Source organism: Grampus griseus (assembly GCF_964374135.1).
Source record: "Grampus griseus genome assembly, chromosome: 8".
Lineage (NCBI taxonomy): Eukaryota > Metazoa > Chordata > Mammalia > Artiodactyla > Delphinidae > Grampus > Grampus griseus.
The window spans coordinates 55795553-55820872 of record NC_139002.1 but is presented as its reverse complement, the minus strand read 5'-3'; the positions used below and the strand labels follow the sequence as shown (position 1 = coordinate 55820872).

The 25320-nt window shown below is 57.5% G+C and overlaps 1 protein-coding gene across 4 annotated transcripts; it reads right to left on the bottom strand.

The window, feature by feature from the left end:
• Positions 1–3460: 3460 nt before the first annotated feature.
• WNT11 (Wnt family member 11) lies at positions 3461–24624 on the bottom strand. Of its 4 annotated transcripts, XM_082659553.1 has the most exons (6): positions 22737–22825; positions 20521–20703; positions 13063–13298; positions 11238–11515; positions 8241–8533; positions 3967–4280 (listed from the first exon to the last, which is right to left on the bottom strand). In XM_082659553.1, the coding sequence occupies exons 2-6, from the start codon at positions 20601–20603 to the stop codon at positions 4106–4108; spliced, it is 1065 nt and encodes a 354-aa protein (XP_082515679.1). In that variant the 5' UTR covers positions 20604–20703; positions 22737–22825; the 3' UTR covers positions 3967–4105. The 4 variants fall into 4 exon arrangements, with proteins under 4 accessions (XP_082515678.1, XP_082515680.1, XP_082515679.1 ...); XM_082659552.1 differs by lacking the exon at positions 8241–8533 and having other exon boundaries at positions 3461–4280; positions 11402–11515; XM_082659554.1 differs by lacking the exons at positions 8241–8533; positions 20521–20703; positions 22737–22825 and adding an exon at positions 24567–24624 and having other exon boundaries at positions 3461–4280; positions 11402–11515.
• Between the last annotated feature and the right edge of the window lie 696 nt (positions 24625–25320).

Sequence of the window (25320 nt, the reverse complement as noted above, 5' to 3'; positions counted from 1 at the left end):
TTTCCCAGCCCCAAACTCCCCCTTGCCCCAGCCAGCCCCTCTTGGGTCTGGGGTCCCATGCTGGGGCCTGCATCCTGCTGGAGGTCTGGTCTGTGTAACCTGGCAGCTGGTCTCCATGACCTCAGGAACAATAAACCGTCAGGCCGCTCAGGCTGGGCCCAGTCCCTGCTTCGCTGGCCTGACCTGGCCTCCCCGGGGGGCCTTATCTGCCCATTCTCTCCTTTCCCACCAGGCTAATCTCTCCCTCTTTTCAAGAGTTCCTGTTTCCTTTCTGCCGCCTTCTTGTCTCTCTCCCCAGGCCCTGTCTCTCCCGTGTCTCCAGCTGGCCTCCCACACTTGGTCCAGGAGCCTCCTCAAAGCGGCTGGTACTATCATCCCTGGGGAGTTTCCATCTCTAGGGCTTTCCCAGTCTGGGACTGCCGCCCCCGTAGGAGGGAGGGAGAAGGAGTGTGGCTCAGGTCAGGAATCCTGCGGGTGACAAGCGTTTTGACACCCACAGATCAATACCTGGGCCTTTTAAATTCTTTGGGTTTGCTACTGGCTCAGGGGGCCTCTACAGGGCTTCCAATGCAATGGTTTGAGGATATTGACTCCAAAAGTCCAAGGTACCAAGGTTTTATGGCTCTGAATCTCTGAACACAGTGAGATCCTGGGACACTAAGAGCTCCGAGTTTCTGGGATTCACACCAGTGAGGGTCCACCCCGCCACACCTGAGTAAGGGCCTGGCTTAGCCGAAGGCTTAGAGCCCCGACCTTGCCAGGGAGGAACAGCCCAGGGAGCAGCTCTCCATGGCCCCTGGGTTGCCCACCCCCTGACCAGCCGGAAAGGTACAGAGCTTCCCTGCAGGCCTGGCACTGGCCAGCGGCAGGCCCACTGAGTCAGGGGCCCAGTTGGGTCTCCTGTCCTGAGCCAGAAACAGCCTTCAGTCTTCCACATGCTCTCCCCGTGCTTAGCCAGAGTGAGGACGTGTGAGAAGGGGTTTGGTGTCAGACACACCTGGGCTCCCAGCCCTGCACTGCTATGAACTTACTGTGAGATCTGGCCCAAGTGGCCTCCCTTCTCAGAGCCTCACTTTTCTGACCTGTTGGATGGAGATAACAACACCCACCTGGGCCTGCTGTGAAGCTGACTCTAGACAATGTGTTTGGAATAGCACATAGTAGGGGCACAATAACAGGTAGCAGTTACATTATTATGACCACCCTTTCTGAGAGGCATTCTGGGGCCTTGGTCTGGTTTCCCCATTTGCTTGTCCTGGTTAAGGTCCGAATGACACCCCAAAATCCAACATTTCCAAGACATGTACTCAGCCCCTAGGGTGACTCTGCTGGACCCTGGAGCCCCATGGGTGAATTGGGCTGGTCCCAGTCCATGAGGAGGCCCCGGACTGGGCAGTGGTGGGGGGGAGGGTGAGGCAGACACAGACACAACACAAACCTCTATAGCACCTTGGCTCAGTGCAAAGTGGGAGAGGAACACAGAGGCCGTGGGAACCCAGAAGAGGCCACTGGCCCAGGCTGGGGGTGGTCAGGGAAGACTTCCTGGAGGAGGGGACCATTTACTTGGGCCTTGGAGGAAGAGTGGGCCACTGTGAGCATGAGTGTGATGGCTGCTTTAAAGGTTCAAAGGGTTGTATAGAGCTTGAGGGCATCGGGAAAGGCTTTGTAGAGATGGCTCTGAAGGTTGAGTGGGATTCCAACACGGAAAATGACATTCCAGGCCTGCTGTGAAAGAACAACAGATGCCCAAAGGGAGGCTGAACAAAGAGGGTGCCTGGGAAGTTGCAGGAAATGTGGCTGGAAGAGTCACCTGGGGCCCCGGGGGAGGGGACTTGTATGCTAGGCCAGGGAACTGGGGATTGGTTTTATGGGCCATGGGAGCCAATGTGGAGCAGGGGCGGCCCTGAACCTGGGAGAGCACACACTCCAGGCACTTGTTCAACAGAGGCTGAGCTTTCTGCAGAGATGCTGGTGGGAGGCCCGCCCTGCAATGCCCCACCACCGGCCCTCGGCCTCTTATCAGTTCTGTGACCACAGGAAAGGCCCTTCCCATCTTGGAATTTCCTCATCTGCAAAACAGATTGAGAGACCAGAAGACTAACCTCGAGCGAGGTTCCTTCCAGCCTCTGATTCTGTGACTCTGGCCACAGCCCTTCCTCTTCCCACCCTGTGATTGGTCCAGCCTCTGTGGGCGTGTCCACACCATCCCACCCTGGATCTGCCCCCACCATCCCAGGTTGTGTCTCAGTTGGCTCTGGGGAGTGGAGAGTTCTCCTCTCAGCGTTTGTGTCTCCTCCCTGCGCACCGAAGTCCAGTTTATAATGTTCTTTCACATCCTTTGTCTGGTGTGGTCACCCCACAGCCAGAGCAGATACAGATGATTAATAATTACTTCCATTTGGGGGACCTACTGTAGCCCAGGGCACTCTTTACTTGCTCATCAGTGCTGCTCATGTCCCAGGAAGAGAGGCTGCAGCTCAGAGAGCAACTGGGACCCACACCCCTCCAAGACCCTCTATTCACTTGGCAACAGCTAAGACCCCCAGGATTCTCCATCTTCCTGGCTGTTACCTCTTGGTCTCTTCGCCTCTTTTCCTCTTCATCTCCCCGACCTCCAAAGCGCGAATGCTCCAGGCCCAAGCCTTGGCCCTCTTTGCTTTTCTATCCCGCCTTTTAGTGACAATGTCCAAATGTGCATTCAGCCCCAGGCTCTCCTCAGAGCCCGGCTTATCTGCCCGTCTACTCAGGATTTCCACTTGGGACCCAACCGACATCACGATCTCCACCGAGTCTGAACCCTATAGTTCCCTCTCCACCCCCGTCCCAGCATGCGTGCGTCCAAGCACTCGGCCAAAACCCTTGTAGTCCTCGGTCCTCCTCGCCTTCAAGTCCCACAGCCATGGAAAGCACAAATCTAATGGCTCCACCTTCAAAACAGAACAGGAATCCAGCCACGCCCACTGCAGCCAGCCTGGTCCAGACACGAGGCTGGGGGCCTTTTCCAACCACCCCTCAATTTCCACCACCAGCTTTACAAACGGAGAAACTGAGGCTAGGGAGGGCAAAGCCCTCCGTACAGGTTTCACACAGAAACCCTGCTAGGGCTAGCTGGGGCGTGGTTCTGCCACCACCTCCCTGAGGTCTGCATTCCCAGCTCCCGGGTAGGTTTTCTCTTGAAGCCACTTAGCAGGTCTGATGACACAGCCAGGCTATGTGCGCCTGCATGTGTGTCCCTGGGGAACAAAGAGTCTGCCAGCTGGGTTTGGGTTTCAAGACGTCTGTCCTCGCCCTTGACCGGGAGATCTTACAAGGAGGCTGGGGCCTGAGCTGGGTGGTGGAGCGTGTGGGGAACATCAATCGGACGCCGCCTCGCCTGGGAACCGGAGACTTCACCCAACCAGCCCCAGGATCCTCTGAGCTCACTTGAAGAGGCCAGAAACTGCAGGGGCGGCCTGGGGTTCTCAGCATTTATTTCATACAGCTGTTTAAAGAGCTTGTTTAAAATACAGATCATATATATATATATATATATATATAAAATATATAAAGAGGAATTGAGGCCAGCCACCCCAAAGAAAAAGCTATGTTTTATAAATATTTCTGTAGCTCCCACATCCCAGAGGAAGAAAAACAAAACAAAACAAGGAAACATTTACAACCCAAGCTAGTGGTTCCATGTGGTGGGCCCAGTAGGCTCAGACCCTGGGGTGGGCCGGGGGTCTCGAGGGCTAGGCCTGCAGAACATTCTGGTGAGGAGAGGCTGACCTCCCACTTCCCAGGAGGCTGGAGTCTCTGGCTAGGAAAGGTCGAGCCTGTACCAGTCTTGCCAAACCCATGCCTCTGGCTTCTTAGACCCGCCTGGAAGGCAGCAGGTGGGCACTCCAGGGCCTCGGGCTGCCAGGTTATTTTTAACCTTGTCAGTTTCCTTTGATGTCCTGGCCCTCTTTCCCGGGTGGCCCGGCCTTCTGTTCCTGGTGGTTTCCAAGTGGAGGCAGAGGACAAGCCTCCTTCCACGTCTAGCATCTGGAATTCACAAGCCAAAATCCATGGCGCGTCTCCAGGCCCCTTGGCCAGCCTCTGAGGGTCCCCGAGGAGCGGAGCAGCCTCACTTGCAGACGTAGCGCTCCACCGTGCGCTCACACCTGCGGCAGGTGACATAGCAGCACCAGTGGTACTTGCAGTGGCACCGCTCGACCACACGGTCTGTGTAGGGGTTGTAGCCGCGTCCACAGCACATGAGGTCACAGCTGTCACTGCCATGTGACGTCTTGTTGCACTGCCTGGAGGGGGAGGGGAGGTCAGTGAGCATCCTGTCACCCACCAGTCCCTCCACTCCCAGCCAGGCAGCCCCAGCCTCCTCTGACCACGGCTGCAGCCTCAGTCCCCCTTGGACGGTGTTTTGGTCTTTGGGGAATTTAAAATAACCCCCTTTCCCAGGGGTACTTCTCACTTTTCCCTATATTTCCAATAGGCATTCGTCAAAATGAGGGGGTGTTTTGTTTCTTTTGTCTCTTTTCCTATATCTTCTACTTCTAAATACTTGAAAGTGTCTCAAGCCACTGTCTAATAATCCTATCTTCGTATTTAATCCTTAATTATATCGTAACAAGCGTAAAGATCGTTTTTACTTTTAGAATCCCAGGATAAATTCTGAAACAAACAAATGGCATCGGATGTGAGGCAAACTGAGCGTTTGGCACTCTCTTGGTGGAGACAGAGGGTCCGTCAATAATTTGCCCCCTTTGAACCAGGCGCTTCCCTCCAGTATTTTATCTTATCCGAGGCAGGCAAGGTCTTTGGGTCAGTGGAATTACTATGCCCATTTTACAGATGGAAACAGGCTCAGCAAAGGGCAGAGGCCTGCTCAAGGTCTCATAGGAGTTTGTGGATAAGCAGGGCTCAAGCTCAGGGGTCCTGAAACCAAATCCAGTGCATATTCTCCCACCCTAAAGGGCAGAGAACCCATGGGCTGCCAGGGCCCGCATTTCTTCCTGAATCAGTCCTGTGGGCAAAGAAGACACTGAAGGTCGCTATAAAACCCAAATATCCTTGCCGTCAGTTCTTCTGTCTAGCGAAGAAACATCTGTGCAGGTTGGCATTTCATCTAGCTGGGCTTAGGCTCGACAGGGATGCTGTCATGGGATGCAGCTGGATCCCCACAGCCATGTGGACCAAGGAATTCCAGAATGTCTGAGGTGGGCAAGCCCTAGACATGACCAAATCCAACCCTCATATTTCCTGATGGGGAAACTGAGGCACAGAATGGGGAAGGGACTTGCCCAGCATCACACAGGGTGAGCACGGGGTCTGTGAGAGCTCAGGAAGGCTTCCTGGAGGGGGAGGGATCATCCAGACCATTGCATGAAAGATGAACAGGAATCTAAGACGAAGGGGAGGAGAAAGGGTGTTGGGGGCAAGGAGGACAAACACCCTGACCTGACCTAATCTAAGGGGACTGAGAGATGGATGGAGGAGCAGGGCTGGAGGCAGGGAGGCCAGGAAGGCTGCTGCCAGCAGCAGCTGAGTAAGAGAAGCTGAAGCCTGAGCTGGGAAGGAGCCATGGGGAGGGAAGCAGGGGAGCACTTTGGAGGGGGAGTCAGGAGGAGACGGCAACCTGCGTGTGGGGACTGGAAGCAGTTCCGGGCAGGAGGGAAGAGCAGAAAGAACACAGGCCCCAGAGCCAGAAAGACCTGGGTTCAAACCCCAGCTCTGCTTCTTACTGGCTGTGTGACTTAAGGCAAGTCACTTAACATTTCTGGGCTTTGTTTAGTCACTCGACACCATTAGTCTCCCTAGCCTGAACCTGAAGGTCTCTGGATGACTCCTCTAGGAAAGGGCAGTGGAAGGGGGCAGAGTTTCATTTTTATTTCTGGGTCCCTGACATGCAATGTTTGAAACATGGCCTCCAACCTCAGAGCCAGACAAGACCCGCGATGGTGCCTGTGAGGGGGAGCTGGGGAGGCTGGGGCCTGGAGAAAGGGCAGGTTTCAGAGTTTGGAATAGGAGCTGCTGAGGAGGCTTCAGTTCACCAGGCTGGATTTGAGGAGGGCATCTTGCCCAGCTAGGGGCCCAGCCACGTGTACCACCTGTGTACCTGCCTTTTACAGTTAACAAAGCTCATTTGCATCCAACCCCCTGTACCCCCCAAATCCCTAATCTAGTAAAGCTCACGTTTCCCCTCCTCCAGGCAGCCTTCCTTGATGTCTAGGCTGAGTCAGGGCCCCTCTGGGCTCCTCGTTTTCCCTGTCACAGTCTGAGCACTTGATGTCCCTCCCCATCCCTGGTGCCTGCCAAAGCCTCATGTGATGCTGTAAGAAGTGTCTGTGGTTGTGAACCACTGAGATGTAAGGGCTGTTTGTTACTGCAGGAAGAGCTGACCCATACAGCTGTCTGCAGAGGCCCAGAGCTGAGCATGGCAGGAAGCCTGGGGGCGGTGGGGGATAGCATTCTGAGAAAGCAAGGGTGGTAGCTGGTGCTGTGGAATGGGGCCTCCTCGTCAATAGTTTGGGGGCAAGTCCTAGGTGCAGAGTCGGGACAGCTGGGAAGGAAGAGGCCTGGCAGCCTTGGGGAGGGGAGACTGTCATTCACAAACCCTTCCTACAGCACTGACACCACCCAGCAAGGAGGGGCTGCTCCGTAAATGTGATTAGAATCACTTGCCAACCTTCCCAGGTGAGTGGTATCATCCTGTTGGCACAGAAGACGAGAATTGAGCCTCAGGTAGGTGAAGGGATTTGCTCAAGGTCCCACAGCTAGGAAACTGCAGCATCAGGGTGGGAACTGTCCTTCCCTGATGTGCACACGTGCGCGTGCGCACGCGCGCGCACACACACACACACACACACACGCACACACCGCCCTGTGGATCCAGGGAGACCCTCTCTTTGCTCTGGGGTCCTCAGTGCGCTTCCCCCAGGTCCTCTGGGTTCTAGAATCTTCCCCCCAACCCCATCCTCATCACACCCACCCTGGCTGCCTCAGCCCAGACTCTCGCTCCTTCCTGTCTCCCTGGCCTGACCTTGTTCCATCTTCATTCTGCCTGAGTCTCTCAATCTGGCCTCCAGATGGGAGCCTGGGCCTCCTTGCAGAGCCTGCTGCCCTGGCCTGTGAGGATGGAGCCCCCCAAAGCAGTCCCCCTCTCCTGGAGACAGGAACGTGGGCTGAGGAGGAAGCAAAAGCTGGCCAGGAACCAACTATGTGCCAGACACGTTCTCAGACACCCTCACTCTGGTTCAATATTCTTTTAACCTGGAAGAACACTAGTTTTGTGGAATGCTATTAGGGGCTCCTTAATAAAAGAGTTCCACAGCCAAACACCTCTGGGAAACACTGGCTTAGACAGATCCTTTACTGCGGGATTCCTCAGAGCCTTTAATATGTTCTCGTGCCTTGCAAATCGCCAAAGAGAATTTCCAAACGTATTTGATCGCAGAACTATTTCTTTATAGCATTTCAGGACTGGATTCCTCCTGAACCATCTCTGGGAAGAGCTGCTCCCCTGAATCCTCACCAGCCCTTCCTGGCACATAGTAGGTCTGTAGTCACCACTGGCTCCCTCCTTCTCTCCTGTCCTGAATCGGCTTCAGCAGCTGTGATGGGACCTGCTGTAGGGACGCCAGTTCTGGCTCTGAAATGGGGGACCTGGGGGAGAAAGCTAGGATCTGGGAGGTGGGTGAACGCAGGCGGGGGCATGGGAGCGCCGTCTCTCCACAGATTGCAGGCCGACCTCGCTCTCCTGCTGCCCCTCTGAAAAGCGCTTGTCCTGGTTCCAGCTCCACACTGTGCAGACTTCCTGTGCGGCCACGGGCTGGCCACTGCTCCCACCTCCCCTTGTGCCTCAGTTCATTGGTCCAGCTCACAGGTTGTATGACATTTATCCTTCGCTTATTCATTTGATGGACATTTACTGAGGATCTATTTTATGTCAGGCAGCCTCTTTCCCAGTCCCTGTCCCCCAACACAGTCACTGTCTCTTCCCCCCTGTCTCCCACACTAGGGGGCAGGTGGGATGGGGGCCTCCCACGAGCCTCCATTCCCCAGGAGCCCCTGCCTGGGCAAGGTACATAACAGCCACGCCCAGGAGCTCTGCCAGGGGCCCCTGGGACCCCACACCTCCACCTGGCGTTCAACTGGGCGGGGACTCTGTTCCCCGAATGCTGACTGTGTGCCTGGCCCCGAGCTGGGTTGGGGCATGTGCCACATGGCTGACGCTTCCTGCCAAGCTGGCGGCGGGCCCTTACCTGTCCTGCGTCCCATGGGAGCCCACCTTCTCGTTCTTCATGCAGAAGTCAGGGGAGCTCTGCAGATAGACGAGCTCCGAGTCCTTCACAGGCCGGATGTCCAGGTCCTTGGGCACAAGGTGCTTGCGGGTGCCCATGGGTCGGTGCACCACCTTGGTGGCCGACAGGTAGCGGGTCTTGAGGTCGGCGGCCACATCCCGAAGCTCCTGCAGCCCCTTCCAGCAGGTGCGGATGGAGCAGGAGCCAGACACCCCGTGGCACTTACACTTCATCTCCAGAGAGGCACGCAGAGCCTGCGGACAGCGGAGGGCGTCGGGCTGGGCAGCCAGAGCCCCCTCCCTGGCCTGCCCCGGGGCCCTGGCCCACCCTTCTGCCTGCCAGTGCTCTCAGGGAGTCACCACCTGCTCCGGGCCTCAAGTGACAGGGCTTTTTGCTCTAAAGGATCCTTAGCTCCTCCTCCAACCTGGGGGGCAGCTGGGAGGGGCAGGAAGAGAGTGGCTTTTGCAGGGCTAACGGACGCCATTTATACACCTAGTGTACCAAGTGCTCTCACACTTAAAATGGCTTCATCATCACAGAAGCCCTTCATGGGGGATATCATTCATTTCTCCGTTTAAAAAAGAGGAAATGAAGGCTCAGCGAGGCTGAGTCTCTTGCCCAAGGCTACACAGCTAGAAGATCTTGGGCTGGGATTTGAACCCAGGTCTGAGGGCAATTCCAAAAGCCATGGCTTTTCATTATTCTATGCTTTTTCTCTCTCACAAAATGCTTGCTGAAAAGAAGGTGGCAGGGAGAAGAAAAGGAAGGGAAGGAGGGAAGAAGAGGCAAGAGGTGGGTGCTGGGGGGGGGGGGCAGCCCTGGCCTGGCTGGCCGTCCCCTCTGCTGCCTGTCTTCACGTGTGCTGAGCAGGTGTGTAACTGCTACCTTGCAGAGTCGTTGAAAGGATTCAACGAGATGACATATGTGAAAGAGTTTTGTGAACTACAATAGTTAAATCAATATTTGGTTTTGAAAAATCAGTCTAAGTAAGAATTATGGTGGAGAGGGGAGGCCTGGGCTTGGGGCCTGGGGAGACACTAGCCCTGGCTTTGGAAGTGACTCTGTGCCACCATCTTCCACGGGCCTCAGTTTCTCCCTGCGTACCTGAGGGGCATGAGTTGGGACGCCTTCTGCAGGCCTTTCAGTTCTGCAGTCTAAGCGCCAACTCCTTGCACACAGGACTCAGATCCCTCTGCCCACCCCCCCGCCTGCCCTGTGTACTCTACTGCAAGGGTTATGGGTCCCCTGGGCCTACCCCTGCATCAAAAAGATGGGGAAACTGAGGCACACGGAGGGCAAGGACTTGCCCAAAATCACACAGGGAGTTAGTGAGGAAGCTGGTCAAGGTCCCAGGGCTCCCTACCCCTCACAGTGCCAGGAAGTGGGGAATGAGGGAGTCCACTTGGGTCTAGAGTCTGGAACTGTCTCAGCAAAGCCTGTGGAGAGCACATAGTGAAGTGAACCCGACTGCAGGGACATTCAGCCTCCCAAGGGCACAAGGTACTTCTGAGTCATCCAGGAGAGGTAAATCACATTCAGCTCCTCAGCTCAGACGGCGGGAAGGGGCCCAGGCTTCCTGAGGCCATGGTGCCGGTGCTGACCGCGCTGTCATCTACCCTCCCGGGCCCTTGCAGACGGCCCCAGGGAGGCCAGCTCCTTGGCATCAGGGCCCCTGGGAAAGGGCTGATGTGCCTCTGAGGCTGAGGACCCTGTTTGGACTGCACTGTGGGATGGGACGGCTGTACCCCTGGCAGCATGAGGCTCAGGCCTGGCCATGGGCAGGAGTGGGGCTGGGTTCTTGGGCAGGAGGCTGGGTGAAGGGCTCCCAATGGGTTTCCAAGGGTGTGGGGGGTTGGGCCAGCAGGGTTGGGAGGCAGGAGTTCTGGGTCCCTAGCCAGGTTCTGCTACAGATCCACAGGGTGACTTGGCCTCAGTTTCCCCAACTGCCCAAAAATGGCCTGGATGTCCTAGAATCCTTACAAGAGGGAGACCAGAGAGAGAGGAAGGTGAGGACAAGGAAACCTCTAGACCTGGAGTCCCATAGACCTGGGCTCCATTGCACTGTGTGTCCTTGGCCAAGCCAACTAAGTTCCTTCTGCCCCACGTGGTGCTTCTGCATAATGGGCCTAACGGGGCTGCAGGGAAGAGGTCATGAGATGCCATCCACACAGGACACTCTGCCCCTCCAGGACCAGTTCCCCATCTGTAAGGAGGGGTAACAGTACCTCTTCACAGTGTGGTTTTGTGGACTACGGGAGAGAAAACTAATCAAGGACCCACCACAGTGTCTGGCACACCGATCGGTACAAAGTTGTTTTTTTTAAAATTTTCAAAAAATAAAAAGGTCCATTCATTCACTTATGCATTCACCCCAACCTCCTGTGGAATGAGGTGAGGAATTAATGCAACACTGATAATAACAGACATGGAGGGGAAACCGTGTTTAGGAGGTTGGGGTGGGTTTTGGAGCTGGGAGAGAGTCCCCATTAGATCCAAGGAGACGACCCTTTAGCAAGGGTCTGCTGCTCCGCAGCCCTCTCCATGCTTCCTTCCACACCGGCCTTGGCCCAGAGCCCCAGAGGAAGAGCCTGAGGAACGTGACCAATGGGGACCAGAGAGCACCAACCCACCCCATTTTATAGATGGGAACAACTGAGGCCAGGGAGGAAGTGACTCGCCCAATGTCACACAGTGAGTTTAGAGCTCCTGACTCCCAGCTCAGTGCTCCTTCTGCTCCACCGACGTTCTCCAGCCCAAATCCTGGTGGACCCCCTGGAGGAGGAGGAGCCAGGCAAGCCCCAAGCAGCTGGAGAGGGAAGAGCCAGGGGAGGCCAGGAGCACATCAGTGTGGGTGGATCAGGGCCCGTCCCCCCGCCACCCCTCCACCAGGGCACACTGGGCGGCCCTTTTCCGGCCAATTGGCACAAGCACAACCATCTGGGGGGTGGGGGTGGTTACCTGTCTCCCCACTTCACTGTTGTGTAGACGCATCAGTTTATTGGCTTGGGATCCTGTTTTTTTCACCTTCATAGGAGCATCGGAAAACTTGGCCCCCATGAGGAGCCCGTAGCTGAGGTTGTCCGCACATCCTCCCCAGCGGTTCCCGGGCCCGGGTGGCTCACCTGGGACGGGGCCGCAGGAGCAGCCGGGCAGGTCGCCGGAGGTGCAGGCCCGGGCGATGGCGTGGCTGATGGCGGCCGCCGACAGCGCATACACGAAGGCTGACTCCCGGGTCCCTGTGGGGAGGTGTGGGGTCAGCCGGGGCGGGCGACCCGGGGATAGGACCCTGCCCAGACCTGAGGGCCCCCGCCTGCCTCTGCGGGGTCGGGTGGGGACAGGGGCAGCAAGCAGGTGGAGGATGGCACGACGACCATTCATCTGTCACGCCCCCATCCTCCCCCAAACGCACTAGCTGAGCTGCACACTCTCACAAAGCACGCAAAGCCAGCCCCCCAGGGCACACCCTCACTCACACACTCACCATGCTGCACTTTCCTCCCTGCTTGCCCTGCACCCAGCGTTAGGGGCTGCTTTCGGGAACAGAAGGCCCAGTCCCTGAGCTCCTCAGAGACCAGTGAGCAAAGAGCCCGCTGTGGGGTGAAATGTGACCCCTGGTCCCTGTGAATGTGACCTTACTTAGGAATAGGCTCTCTGCAGGTGTAACTGACCTCAGATGAGGTCATTAGATGGAGCAGGGTGCGCCCTAATGCAATGACTGGTGTCCTTATAGGAAGACGGAATTGGGGATACAGAGACAAAGAGGGCGGAGGCCACGGGACAGAGGCAGAGACTGAAGTGATGCAGGAGCACCGAGGAGCACCGAAGCCTGCGGCAGCCCCGGAAGCTAAGAAGAGGCGGGGATGGATCCTCCCCCAGGGTCTTCAGAGGGACCCCTGCTGACACCTTGACTCTGACCTCAGACTTCCAGCCTCCAGCACCGTGAGTCAATTCTTCTGTTGTCAGAAGCCCCCAGTGCGTGGGCCTTTGTTACAGCAGCCCCAGCAAACTAAGCTGGAGCCCAACGTGCCTTGGCAGTGGGGTGTCCTGGCCTTGCATCCAAGCAAGTTACCCCCCTTCTCAAGCCTCAGTATCCTTAACTGTAGAGTGGGAATGAAAATACCTACCTCACAGGCTTGCTCTGGAGCTCAGGTAATTCAGGAAGGAAGGAGGCTTTGTAAAGTGCTGCACAAACGTTAGCTGTCACCGTGTGGGGGAAAGATGAGATCCACTGGGGCATTCCTACCCTTCAAAAGCCTCTCTATGATACACAGGACCCCCAAATCCACCCCCAGAAGTCACCTCCTCCGGGAAGTCTTCTCCACAGATGTTCTTTAGTCCCTACATCACTTTGTGCCTTTCCCAGCACCTTCAGTCGGGATGGTCTAGAATTAACTGCTCCACACCTGTCTGCCCCGAGGGCAGGCTCAGTCGCATTCTCATTACAGACCCCCCACCCCCAGAGCCTTCCTGCATCATTCATTCCTTTGTTCCGGCGTGAGGGGTACCTGTGCATTTGTACTGTCATTCAGGCTCCCCGCACTGGTATATTCACTCACTATATGTTCATTCATTCAACAATTCACGCCCCAATACCCATGTCCACCACCCATCCGTGTACCCATCCATCATCCAGCTATTCACTCATCCCCCCATCACACTTCCATCCATCCATCCATGAATTCACCCACCTATCTAAACACACATAGATTGATGCCTGAATTCATCCACCCCACCCCACCCGCATGCATTCCGCAGGCCCTAGCAGCCTCCGCTGGCCCCCTACCTCTCTCCAGGTCAAGCAGGTAGTTGGGGGCGAGCTCGATGGAGGAGCAGTTCCAGCGCATGTCCGCGAAGGCCCGGCGGCAGGCCTTCATGACCTCGCGGGCGGCGTGCACGATGGTGTGCATGAGCTCCAGGTTGCTGCGGCACAGCTGCACCTGCGCGGACACCAGGCCCTCCAGCTGCTTGCAGTGCTGCGTCTGGTTCAGCGCCAGGGCCGCCGGGGTCTTGGAGAGCGCCCTGCACACAGGCCAAAAGGCAGCAACCAATGGAAGGGAAGTCAGGGCTGTGAGGGGCCGTGCTGCTTCCACCCGCTGTACCGGCCCCAGCCTCTCCTCCACAGTCTTGGAGCCTTTGCTGGAAGGAGCTGGGAAACCAGGAGGCCAAGCACTGTCCCCAGCAGAGTAACGGCTCCCCCTCCCGCCCCCGTGTGACCTTGGGCACATCACTGTCCTTTTTTGGGCCTTATGCCGTCATTCATAACATAGGATCCTGGCCCCCATCCTACCTAAGCTTTATTATAATTATACTAACAATAAACAGTTTTATAGCTCACAAAGCACTCATATCCACTGCCTTATTTAGTCCCACACAGCTGTGAATGATTACTCTTCATTCAACATTCATTCAATACTGAACATGCTAGACGCTGTGCTAAGTGCTGGATTATTATATCATCATCATCATGGTAATACATACTATTAATTGACCATTTACTAGATGCACAGTGTGAGTTAGGAGCTTCCCACTACGGCTTCGTTTAATTATTAAACCCATTTATTAGGCTGTAAGATCCCACATACAGGCAAGAGATTCATTAAAAGATTAAAGAGCCACTCAATTTGCTGATAAATTGGACTTAGCCATTAACTTGCTATATGACTTTAGATAAATCACTGTCCCTCTCTGGGTCTCAGTGTCTATACCTCTAAACTGTAGTTCCCAGAATGGGTTCCAGGGAGACACTCTGAAAAAAGGGATCCATGGTCAATCAAGCACAGTTGGGGGATGTGATATACTACAACCCGCCTTGAAGGGTTAGTAATGCACATTTACATTTTAAAGGCCCTGAGAAGTCCTGCAGCAAAGCAACAGGCTTGGTTTTGTTTAACTTCCAAGTCTGCTGAGCACAAAACCCTATATTTGAGGAGTGCTAACCTCCTCCATGCTTTGGGAAATGCTGGCCTAGGGGGTCCCTGTGACCTCTAGTGATGTTATAGGACCTAAGAGCTTCCAGATCCTGGTTCTGCGCACTGGGATTCCAAGACTCTAGGACCAGGGGTCGATCCTGCATTCAGCTTCCTCCCAGGCCTTCTCTGAGGAGCAGACTGCATCAGGCAGCCCCTTCTCTTAAGTGGAGGCTAGAGGGACCCCACAGCCTTAAAGGGTTCCACATAGACCCACCCCCTACTCTAGGGCCAGCTGGTCCTCGGAAACCCAGCAGAGACCCTGGAGGGACAGGCGGCAAGAAGGGGCCAATCTTCAGGCCCAAGTGCTAGGTGCCCCACTTGCTGGAACCACAGCAGACCTCACCCAGCGTCAGGACCGAGACCTGGTGAGGCCCAGCTCCTCGAGGCCCTGGCCTGAGATCCCAAGAGAGGCAGCCTGGTGCCAAAGAACGGCACGGGCCTGGGCAGACTCCTGGCTCTGTCACCCCCACTCCCCTTGTGACCTTGAGCAAGTCAGGCAGCCTCTCCTCTCCATCAATCTCCCAGCATTGTCTGAGGGATTAACTCAATGTGGGTCACATGCTCTGCCCAGGGCTGACACATCATGGTCAGGGCTCTGTGATGGAAGCTACTAGATTACTGCGTCGGTGGCCTTTTCCTACCTTAGCTTCCTGCACCCACTCAGTCAAGGCCAAGGGCTTCCATCTGACCTCAAGGCCCCTCAAAACCTGGCCCTAAAGCCCTCTCTGGCCTCCCGTCCTTGTCCCCCGTGTGTCCTAATACCTGCCACACCAGACTCTTGGCTTCTCTGACAGGGACTGCCCTACTACCACGCGTATGCCCAGGCTTTTCCTGATGCCAGGAATGCCTTTCCCCTTGCACCTGTACCTAAATGAATAAATGAACTGGATCTACTTGTGGAAGAAATATTTACTAAGCACCAACTCTTCCCAGACATAGATCCTTTCCTCAAGGAGCTCCTCGTCTAACGGCTGCACAGACCTATCACCAGTTATAAGGCAATGGCCCAGATGTTCCAGTTCATGGGCTGGCCCAGGGAAGAGCTCAGGCTTTGGGCACCAGCTGTGTGAGCTGGGGAAGTTACCCAACCTCTCTGGGCCTCACCTGTTATAAGAAAATGATAAATTCTACTTCAAAAGGTGATGGCAAGACTTAAATATGACAATGGATGGAAAGCACTCGGGGCATTCATAAATGGGAGGGAGTCAGAAGACCTGGGTTGTGGCTCAAGCTCTGGCCTCTATGTGCTGGGCAATCCTGGGTAAACTGCTGCCCCTCTCTGAGCATCAACTAAAAACTGGGGACTCCTGGAGGTCTTGTAGGGGCTGAATGAGTTCATATGTGCTACACCGAGTACTAATAGGTTAGTTTGCTTCCTGCTGCCTCTCTCTGCCATGGCCCACTCATCCTACACCTCCAAAATACAGAAATCATCCCCGAGGCCTGGGAAGCAGACCCAGGGCAAGTGGGCATGGCCTGGTGTCTGTGGTTGGAGTGGCACAACCCAGCCTGTCTGAGATTGACTGTGGGTATCTTGGGCCATCTTCCCTCACTGCGACCCCTGGCCCATCCCTACCCCACCAAGGCATGAGGCAAGAAACCTTTGGTGTATCTGGATGCGGACCTCAGGCATGGTTGCCTGACCCTGCCTATGACTGGGGAACCTGCTGCCTGAATTTCGGCAACACATACTGGATGAGAGGTGAGCACACAGGGACAGATATCATCCCCTCAGCCTGTTTCTTGGTTGTTACGGCCCCTCTGCCACCACCTAGCAAACACTGTCCACGCGCATGGACCCACTGTCCCAGGTGGGCACAGCACTCCCCAGTTTACAGAGCCTCTCATTTCATCCCATTCTTACAATGCCCGAGGGGCCTGGGAGATTATCACCCCCTTTGTACAGAGGAGGACGCTGAGGCGCTCCAGTGCCCAGGCGCTCGGCCTCCTCTGGACACCATCCTCCCTCAAACCTGGCCTCACCTTCCCAGGTCCCCTCTCTACTGGGCTTGGGGCCGTCCACGCTCAGCCTGTCCTGAGCCTGCTCTGCCCATCACCCTTGCCCAGCTTCCATCCTCCCCCTCTGAGCCACTTTTCTGTTTCACAACAGGAAGGATTACAGGAGATACACGAGAAAACACCCAGCACGGTACCCGGCACACAGCAGGCACTCATGCAGGGTGGCTGCCTCCCAGGTCCTTCCCCTGGGCTCTTGCTCAGAAAGTGGATAACGTAAGCTGAGACTTTCCCTGGGGAGCTCAGGTTGCGGCTCCCAAGCAGGGGTCCTCTGGGATCCTGGGGTCTGGGGACCCTGGGCCACTCTGGGTCAGTCTGTCCATCTCTTAAGTCATCAGGCATCCACCTCCCCAGCTGGTGGTGAGAGAGGTTCAATGAGGGAAACCCGGTGAGGATGTTCCCAGATGAGGCACAGACTGCCCAGGTGGGCAGAGGACAAACGGGAAGCATTCTGGAGGTCCTGGGTGGGCGCGGGGCTGCGGAGAGAGCGGCTGGGACAGAGCGGCCAGCTGCAGCGTGCTGGGGGAGGCCTGCTCGCGGGAGCGTGCAGACTGGGAGATCAGGAGGCGGGAGGCAGCGGATTCCACTCCCGAGGAGGGCGATGCGGTCATCTGGTAATTAGTGGTAATGACCGTTTCTAACTAAGGCCCCCTTGGGGAGGTAATCAAGGATAGGGTGGGAGGCGGGGGAGTTACCCGTCTGGACATCTCCTCCGGCTTGCCTCACTGCAGCACACCCCTAATTGAAAACATTTTGGTTTATCTGGGGGTGGGTGCATGGGGGAGAGGGTGGAAGAGAGGACAGGAGGAAACAGAGAGTTCACAGGCGAGGCCTATGCCCAGGGTGCCGCTGGGGTGGCCGAGGTCTCTCTCATTCAGGACTTGGGGTTCTCCTGGGAATGGTGGGGGTGGGGGAGGCGCAGAGATCTGGGTTTCAGCTCCAGCTCAGCACATCTAACGTTCCACCTTGGGCAAGTCACTGCCCCTCGCTGGGCCTCAGAGTCCCCACCCCATTGTGGAAGTGGGGACACTGAGGCCCAGAGAAGGGCAGGGCTTGCCCTGACCTGTACACAGCCAGCCAATCAGAGGCAGAGCCAAGCTAGAACCCAGGACTCCTTATCACAGGCTAGGGCTCTTTCACTCCCATTGTAGAGATGAGGAAACTGAGGCTAACATGATTGATTTGCCTGAAGCCTGGCTCATGGCTAGTGAACTGGCAGAGCTCAGGCTGGGACCCAGGCCTCCCAACTCAGGTCTGGTGCTCCTCCTGGCCTCTCTGCGGCAGCTGTGTCCCTTCTGAGTCTCTTAGGACTCTTCCACAAGAGGCCCAGCCCCGGAGTAAGCAGCAGGCTTGGGGCTGACCGGGGTGGGTGGAGCGGCCTTTATGGGTCCTCCCAGCCACCCTAGGCCTTCCCCTCACTGGGCAACCCCCGTGGTTCACAGAAGGCTGGAACCATCCTCCCTGCCCACACTTCTGGTCTGAGTCTCCCAGAACCTGGCTTGGGTGGGAGGTGAGGTAGGGAGGGGTCCCCCAGGTTATTTCTGATCAGGTGCTTCCACCCCTTCTCCCTTACCCCCTACCCCACAGACAGCCCAAGCTGAGTCCCAGGTCCCCAGTGAGTGGGCAATCTGGGTCACTCAGCCACGTTTACTTTCATTTCCCATGTCAAATGCCCCTTTCCTCTTCAGCTCACTTTCCAAAGCCCAGGGCAGCAGGGTCCTCTGGGACATCCCCAGGACAGCTGAGTCTCCTGGATGAGTCCCCAGCTTCCCATCCCCACCGTACCCTTCCCTGTGCCCAACTGTCCTATGGCTCCCTGTGACCAAAAGCCCCCAGAGCCACCAACTTAACTCCAAGTGCTGCCTCTGCTGCCTGTTAGGTGTGACACCCAGTTCGTTAAAGACCCACTGAGCCTCCACTTCCTCTTCTGATTAATGAGGGTGATGGCAGAACCCACCTCACATGGTGGTTGGGAGATTTAAATGAAACAACATACATCAAGCGCTTAGAACAGTGCCTGACATGTACCAAGGCCACATACATATACAGACACACAGAGTTGCTATTCTAAAACTCCACTCCTTCTCCTGCTTCCCCCTCTATCTTCAGCTCCAGCAAGAGTTTAACCACTATCAAAGAGGTTTGGCTTCGTGGAGCCTGTCTCCCTGGCTTCTCATCCCACATCCACCATTAATTAACTAGCTGTGTGACCCAGGGCCAGTTACTTAACCTCTCTGTACCTTAGTTTCCTCATTGGTAAAATGGTAGCGATAAGAATGTCACCTACTTCATAGGAGTGTTATCAAAGTTAAATGTCTAAAGCTCTGGGGATTTACTAGTAAGCTCCTATAATTCCTGGCTTCTCTGTTTCCCCACACGCATCGTCCTACCCCTGCTGTTCCTTCTGCCTAGGATGCCTGCTTTGCATTCCATCCACGGCCATCGAAATCCTATCTATCCTTTGAAGCCAGACTCAGAGTCACCTCCCTTATGTGGGGCTAACCACACCTCCTCTGGGCTCCCATGCTCCCTCTCCCAGGACACAGCCCAAAGTCCACTTGGTACGTTTTATATGTCTGTCTCCCCCAACAGGCTGGGAGCTCTTTTAAGGCAGACAGTGAGTTGTACTCATTTTTTGTGGCAGCCTGGGCTATGCAGTGGGGACAGCATGGATGTTGGGCTGAACTAGCCATCTATTTTAGACCCTACCCAGCCACGTGCCAGCTTGGGGGCCTGTAAATTTCTCAGAGCCTGTGCGTTCCCACCGTGGTGTGGGAATTATAGCAGTGTCCCCCAGAACACTCTAGGGGTGAGCCCAGTTCTCGGCCTCTGATCCTCCTTGGGCCGGCCCTTTAACAAAGCCCTTCCCTCTCTGGACCTCAGTTTCCTTATCTGTAAAAGGTTGGTGGTGAGTGAGGAGGGCTTGGGCTCCCTGATCAGAGGTTCTCACCAGCTGCGACAGTGCCAGGTACCAGCAGTAGAAGGAGAGCGGCTGATTTCTCATAAAATTAGTCAGGACTGACTGAGAAGAGCTGGTGCCCCCAGGCTGGGAAGCTGCTGAGCTCAGGCTTCTCCTTACAAACAAGAAATGCAAGAAGATGGGGTTTTCCTCTCAAGAGAATTAATGGATAACTAAGCCCCAGTAGGGGTAGGGCTGGTGACCTCGAGACTGTTTGCCGGTGGCCCAGCCACTATTGCCCCGTCTTCCAGCTAATCCATGAACCGTCCTCGAAGCCCTTCCCCAGCCCATAGTCTGTCCCACGCCTGTCTTATCTGCATGGCTCCCCGCCCCGACCTGGAACTCTAGGCTGTGTCTTGTCCTGGACTTTTCCACAGCTCAGGGAGTTCCTCTACCCAAAGTGCCCTTCTCTCACTGCCCCCACTCACCAAACTCCCAGAGACTCCTCAGGCCCATCCTAGGAGCACCACCCACGAAAAATCTACCTAGGGTCCCAAGGATGTGCCCCCCACCAGGTGATCTCCTCTCCTCTGGGCTCCCACAACACCGCCCTGGGCTCTCCTGGGGCACTTGGAGTTATTTACAGCCTGGGCTTATCTCTTCCAGACCAGAGGGCAGCTCCTCCAGGAAGGGGCTGGCTTTTACTCCTTTCTCCCTGCCCTCCCTGCCCACAGCCCAGCACAGAGCAGGCACTCCCTTCTGCTGGATGGAAAGGAGTCTCTCTCCCACTTACCCCTCCATTAATAATTTCTATCTAAAGGACTACCCTTCAGCATCCGACGGTTTATGGGGTTCTTTCATGAGCCGCTTCTCATCTTACCCTCCTTTGACAGAGGAGGACGCTGAGGCTCCCAAGAGGCTGAGTGACACTTCCCCAAGGTCACCCAGGTGGAGGGGTCTGGACTGTTTGAGAACCTCCAGCTAGGGTCAGGAGACTGTCAAGGAACATAATATTGAGCAGGCCTTGTGTGCAGGGCGCAGACCCTCTAGATTGGGCCCCTTGACCACGGTCTTTTTCCATCTGTCCCTGTGGAGGTCTTGTGCAACCTCCGGCCGCACGGAACAGGGCAATTCCGTAGTCCTCCACGCCCTGTCTTGCTCCTCCCGCAGGTAAGGACAATATTTAACAGAGGAGGAAAAGGAGGCTTAAAAAGGGTGACTTGCCCACGACCGCCAGGCAACTTCTGCTCCCGCGTCTTGGGCACGCTGGCCCGACCCAGGGGGCCCCTTAAGGCTCTCCGCCTCCCCCAGCCACGGGTCCCGGGGCCCATGTGCGTGGACGCGGGTCCCTACTTACAGCCACTTGATGCCATAGCACACATTGGTCTGGAGCGCCAGGGCGAAGAGCAGCGCCTGGCAGACCTGCGGCCGCGCCCTCATCCTCGCGCGGCTGGCGCGCCGGGGGGTCGCACCCTGCGGAAGCCGCGCCGAAGTCCCGCCGTGCGCCCGGCCGCCGTCGCTCCTCCTGCGCGCACGCCGCCTGCAGTCGGGGAGAGCGGAGGCAGCGGGTTAAGGCTGCGCGCGGGGCGGGGGCCACGCCGGGGGGGGGGGGACGTTTTATTCAAATTACAAAGGAGGGGTCGGGGCCCGGGGAGGCCGGGCGCGCGGCCGGCGTAGCCTCCCGCCCCGCACAGCCCGGGACGCGGCCGGCGTCTGGCTCGAATTAAATGCCTCCGGAGCGCGGCCCAGGGCTTGTCCACCTAGTGCGGTCCCGGCGGGAAGCGAAGAGGGCGACAGGACCAGAAACTCCGGAGAAACCAGGCAGAGACACAGCGAGAGGGAGAGAGACCCTCAGAGAGCGAGGCTGAAAGACATTTGGCAGAGGGAGAAGCCCGGATAGGCACACAGTTCTCGAGAGGGACGGAAAGAAGACGAAGGGGGTCGAGGGCGGAGACCGCGGGCGGGCGAGGGGAGGAGCGGATTCGGGGCCCAGGATCTGGGTACTCATCTCCGCAATATTAATTGTTAGTTATTATGGGCCTGGCCATTCTCCTTCCCTGCTGGGCCTCGGTTTACCCCCTCTGTAAACTGGGGACACAATTGTGATTCAAATTGTGATTAGGACATAATTCACCTTTTAAAAAGAACATTCACCTAACGCGATCGCATTTTTTCCTCCCAGCAACCCTGGGAGATAGATACTATCACTGCCCCCATCTCACAGATGAGAAAACGGAGGCGCGGAGATGTGAAATAGGGTTGTTCAGCCAGCGAGCGGCAGGTCCATGCCCGTGTTTTACTCGCATGTCTACCCGGTGTCCGGTGAGATCAGGGACCGTGAGAAGACAGGGAAATGGGGGCTGGATCTGGGCATCAGTTTCTCAGCCTGTGAAGGGGAGGATGAGAAATGGGATGGCAAAGGTCTTTGTACAGTGAAGGCTGTTCAGGGTCCTGAGTCTCTGAGTCCCTCTAGCGGTGCCCTTCTGGAGGGTCGGATGGTGCCCAGGCCGGAGCCAAGGCTGGGCAGCCTGGCCTTAGCTAAGCTGGGAAGCTCACGGGGCCGGCGCGATGCCGCCTCCGGCCGCCAGGCGGCGTCCTGGGGCCGCGGAGTAGCCCTTACCCCGCCCGCAGGCCGCACAGTCGCTTTCTCCGGCTTTTTTCATTTTCTCCTTTTTTTCCCCCTCTTCATTTCACATCCTTAATTCCCTTCCCAGCTTCTTCCAAATTTACCAACAACTGGCGTTCTCCCGGATGCAAACACAGCCTCAGCCCCTCTACCCTGGGGAGGAGCAGACAAAGGGATTCCTTTCTAAAGGGTTTGTGGAGTTGGAAAAAGGAGGCGCCTTAGTGGGGGCGCTTGAGCGAGAAGTGGGGGGGTTTCCCATCTGGCTGTGTGACCTTGGGCAAGCCTTCCAGCACCCCAGCCTCAGTTTTCCCTTCTATGAAAACAAGGGACTGGACTTCACGCATTTCCTGAGGTCTTTCCAGCTTCCAGTAGCCTGCGGTTCTTCTGAGCTACCCTCTGCCTAAGTTTCCACTATTACGTCTACCTGCGTAGTGTGTGCATGTACGAGTGCGCCTTAAGCAAGCGCGCGCGGGCGCACACACACACACACACACACACATTTTAAATCCCACTGTTTCCTGGAGCCTTCGGCATGACCCAGAGCAAGGCAGGGAGAAAACTCTGAATTACATTTTCTTTCTCCTCCGCAGAGTCCCCCAGCTGGGCGCCTAACACCGTGGCGCTCGCTACAAACTTTGCTGAATTATGGCACGGGGGCGGGGAGGCGGGGGTCGCAGTCTAACTGTGCCCCCTCTTCCCACCCAGCCTGTATCCAAACCTTTTGTCTTACTGGCCCTGAAAGTTTACCATACTCCTGAGAACGAGAAAAGTATCGGCTGGATATGGCGGGGGGGGGGGGGGGGGGGGGGAGAGGATCAAAAACTCCAGCCACTGTCTCTCCTCGCCCCCACCCCCTCCCAAAGTGTGGGCTCCCCCCTAAGGCGCCCAGCATTCCAGGGTAGGGAGGAGAAAAGGCTGCACTCGGAGAGACGAGAGCCCGGACTCACAGCAGGGGATCCGTGTCCAGCCCAACTCGCCCAGAGAGAGGAGGGGCCGCCCGGGTCACGGCGCACGGGGACCCAGGCGTCCAAGCTACCCCCGGCTCTTTCGGAGCGGCCCCGGTAGTCCCGGGCTTCTCCCTTCGCTGTCCCAGCACGTCGCTGGGGGAGGCGGCTCCTGGCCTGGGCCTCTGGGTTCTGACAGGTTATTCTTGTCCAGTGTCAGAGTGTCTAGGACAGCCGCGCGGGCCGCTGGGTCACCCTCAGCCTGCGCCTCGCGGGTCAGGGAGCCCTCGCCTCCCTGAGCCCCCAGCCCGCCAGGGGGCGCTAAACCGGGGTTCGAGGTGGGATACGCAGCAGCCTCCCGCGCCCTGGGACCTTGGGCAAGTCCCCTCCTCTTCCTGGACCCCCGTGTCCCCCCTCTGGGGATGGTATGAGGTGTAAAGTAAGTGCCCTCTCAATTCTGGTCTCTCTATAAGACATCCACTTGCCGTGGTCAGTTCCGAACTGCCCAACCCCTTGCTTCGGGCCCGGCTCGGAACCTCCCTTGGGGTCAGGCGCGTAGTGGGCCCGCGTCAAAGCACAGTGTCTTTGGAGAAATAAAGGGTCCCTTCCTCCTCCCGCTGGGGATAAAGTTCAAGCTACCTCTCTTGCAGCGGGCGACAGAGGAAACCTCTGGTGCACACTCTGGGCACCGCGAGCGCAGTAGCCACGGCCCGGCTCTAACAGGTGGTTGTAAGGCTTGGGCTCTGGAAGGCCCTGGAAACCCCGCTGCCAGGGCGGCTGCCCCTCTGAGGCAAAGCCGGCGTAGACACGCCGAGCTTCCCCTTCCCGGATGAGCCTGCGCTGGGCCGGGAGCCGGCACCGCGCGACGGCGCTGAGTGTCCCCGCCGCGCGCCGGCGCTGAAGTCTCCGGGTGCGCAGCTCGCAGAGCCGACCCGGAGAACCGGTGACGCCGATTCTGCTTCACGATTACCTGCGACGCCAAGCGAGGCGGGGCCGCAACCCGGTTTTGACCCTGGCCGCGAGTCTTTTGAGATGTGTCTGTTGGGCTGCGGACGATGCGCCGGTGGCCCGCGAGACGGGTTATTTTGGAAGTGGGAAGGGTGGGGTGGGGTAACTCGGGGCACCTCCCACTACCCCCTCTGGGCCCGACCCCGAGCCCCTATGGACCGTGAGGGTCATGGAGGCACCTCAGCTCCGAGAGTTGGGAGGTGTGGGGCTCGTGCGCGAGCTCAGCCAGATGTTCGGGGCTGCTCCAGATGTGCCTCGGGGCCGGGACAGGACTTTCCTCCTCCCCACCCCCTAGCCTGGAGCTCAGGTCTGTAAACAAACTCTCGGTTCTCCCCCTTATCCCGCCGCTTCTGGGAGCAGGTCTCAAAGCGAGGCCTCCGCCCCGGTCCCCCAATTTAGCAGGAGCTGCCGTAGTTCTCTGCCTTTTGCCTCCCTCTCCTGCCCCGCCACACACACCCTCTGCCACAGGATCCAAGTCCCCCACCCCCGGGATGGCTCGGGCATGACCTCATCCGCGGGCTGACTGGGAGGGAGAGGGTCGAATCGGGGGGAACAGGGCCGGGAAGGCTCGAGGCGGGCCGCGGGAACTGCACAGCCCACCTCCACCGCTCATCCGCTTAAAGCCCGCGCCCCCAGCCCCCGGCGGCTGCGCTCGGTGAGGGGAATGCCGGGGAGAGCCGCGGAGGAGAGGTATGGAGAAGGTCTTGCTTTGCTTACCGGGAGCGGTTGCTCAACGGGGTCACGCCTTCCCCCTCGGACTCCCGAGACCCGCGCCCTGGCAGGTCCCCGCTGAGAGCCCGCCCGCTGCCCGCGGCCACTGCTCACCTCCTGGGGCGCTCGCCTGGCCGGGAGGGCGGGGGAGCGGCGAGCGCAGCCCCCAGCGGACCCGGGAGCTCTCCGGGCTGGGCAGGCGGCGAGGGCGTCCTCTTCGCGAGCTGCCAGAGAAGCACGCCCGGGATCCCGGCAGGCAGAGGCCTGCTGGGGTCCCGCGGGGACTGGGGCGCACACTCAGGCTGCTCTGGAGGGCGCTCGGCTCCCGGGGCCTGCGCTCGCCCGCTCGCCGGAGCTCTCCGCCTCACCCGGCACGGTCTCTGGTGCCGGCCGCCCGAACTGCTTTATAAGGCACGGGCAGCTGCTTTGATCCGCCCACGTCAGCGCGCCGAAACCCCACCGGGTGGCTCCGGCCTCGCGCGGGGGCCGGGGGCGGGGTCCCCGCGGCTGCCACGCACCCGCGGCGCCAGCGGCACGAGAGGACGTCGCACCCTGTTGAGTTACAAAGAGGAGACTTACTAACTATAACTATAGCTGGTGTGTACTGAGCGTGCGGGCTGTGAACCTACTGCGCGCCTGGGGCGCTCGGGGGCCCAGGTGGGGAAGGTTTCTAAACCTCGCAGCAAGCCCCGCGAGGATCCTCAACCCCGTCTGGTTTGACAGAGGCGGAAGCCACAGCTCAGAGGGAAGTCGGCCTTAGGTCTCATTCTGGAGCCCGGGCATCACTAGGTGTTGGTCTTGCAGCTCGGTTACTATAAGCATTGTGCGTCCGGAGAGCTGCCTTGGCGTCCCAGTCCGACCTTCGCCG

Bases quoted from the DNA above. Each gene is read 5' to 3' on its own strand.
- WNT11 (XM_082659552.1), bottom strand. From the start codon at position 20,603: ATGAGGGCGCGGCCGCAGGTCTGCCAGGCGCTGCTCTTCGCCCTGGCG. The intron at 13,299-20,520 runs GTAAGTAGGGAC...GCCTGTGTGCAG, and splicing joins TGCTATGGCATCAAGTGGCT to GGCGCTCTCCAAGACCCCGG. The intron at 4,281-11,401 runs GTGAGCCACCCG...CTCCCCCTCCAG, and splicing joins CTCCTGCGGCCCCGTCCCAG to GCAGTGCAACAAGACGTCAC.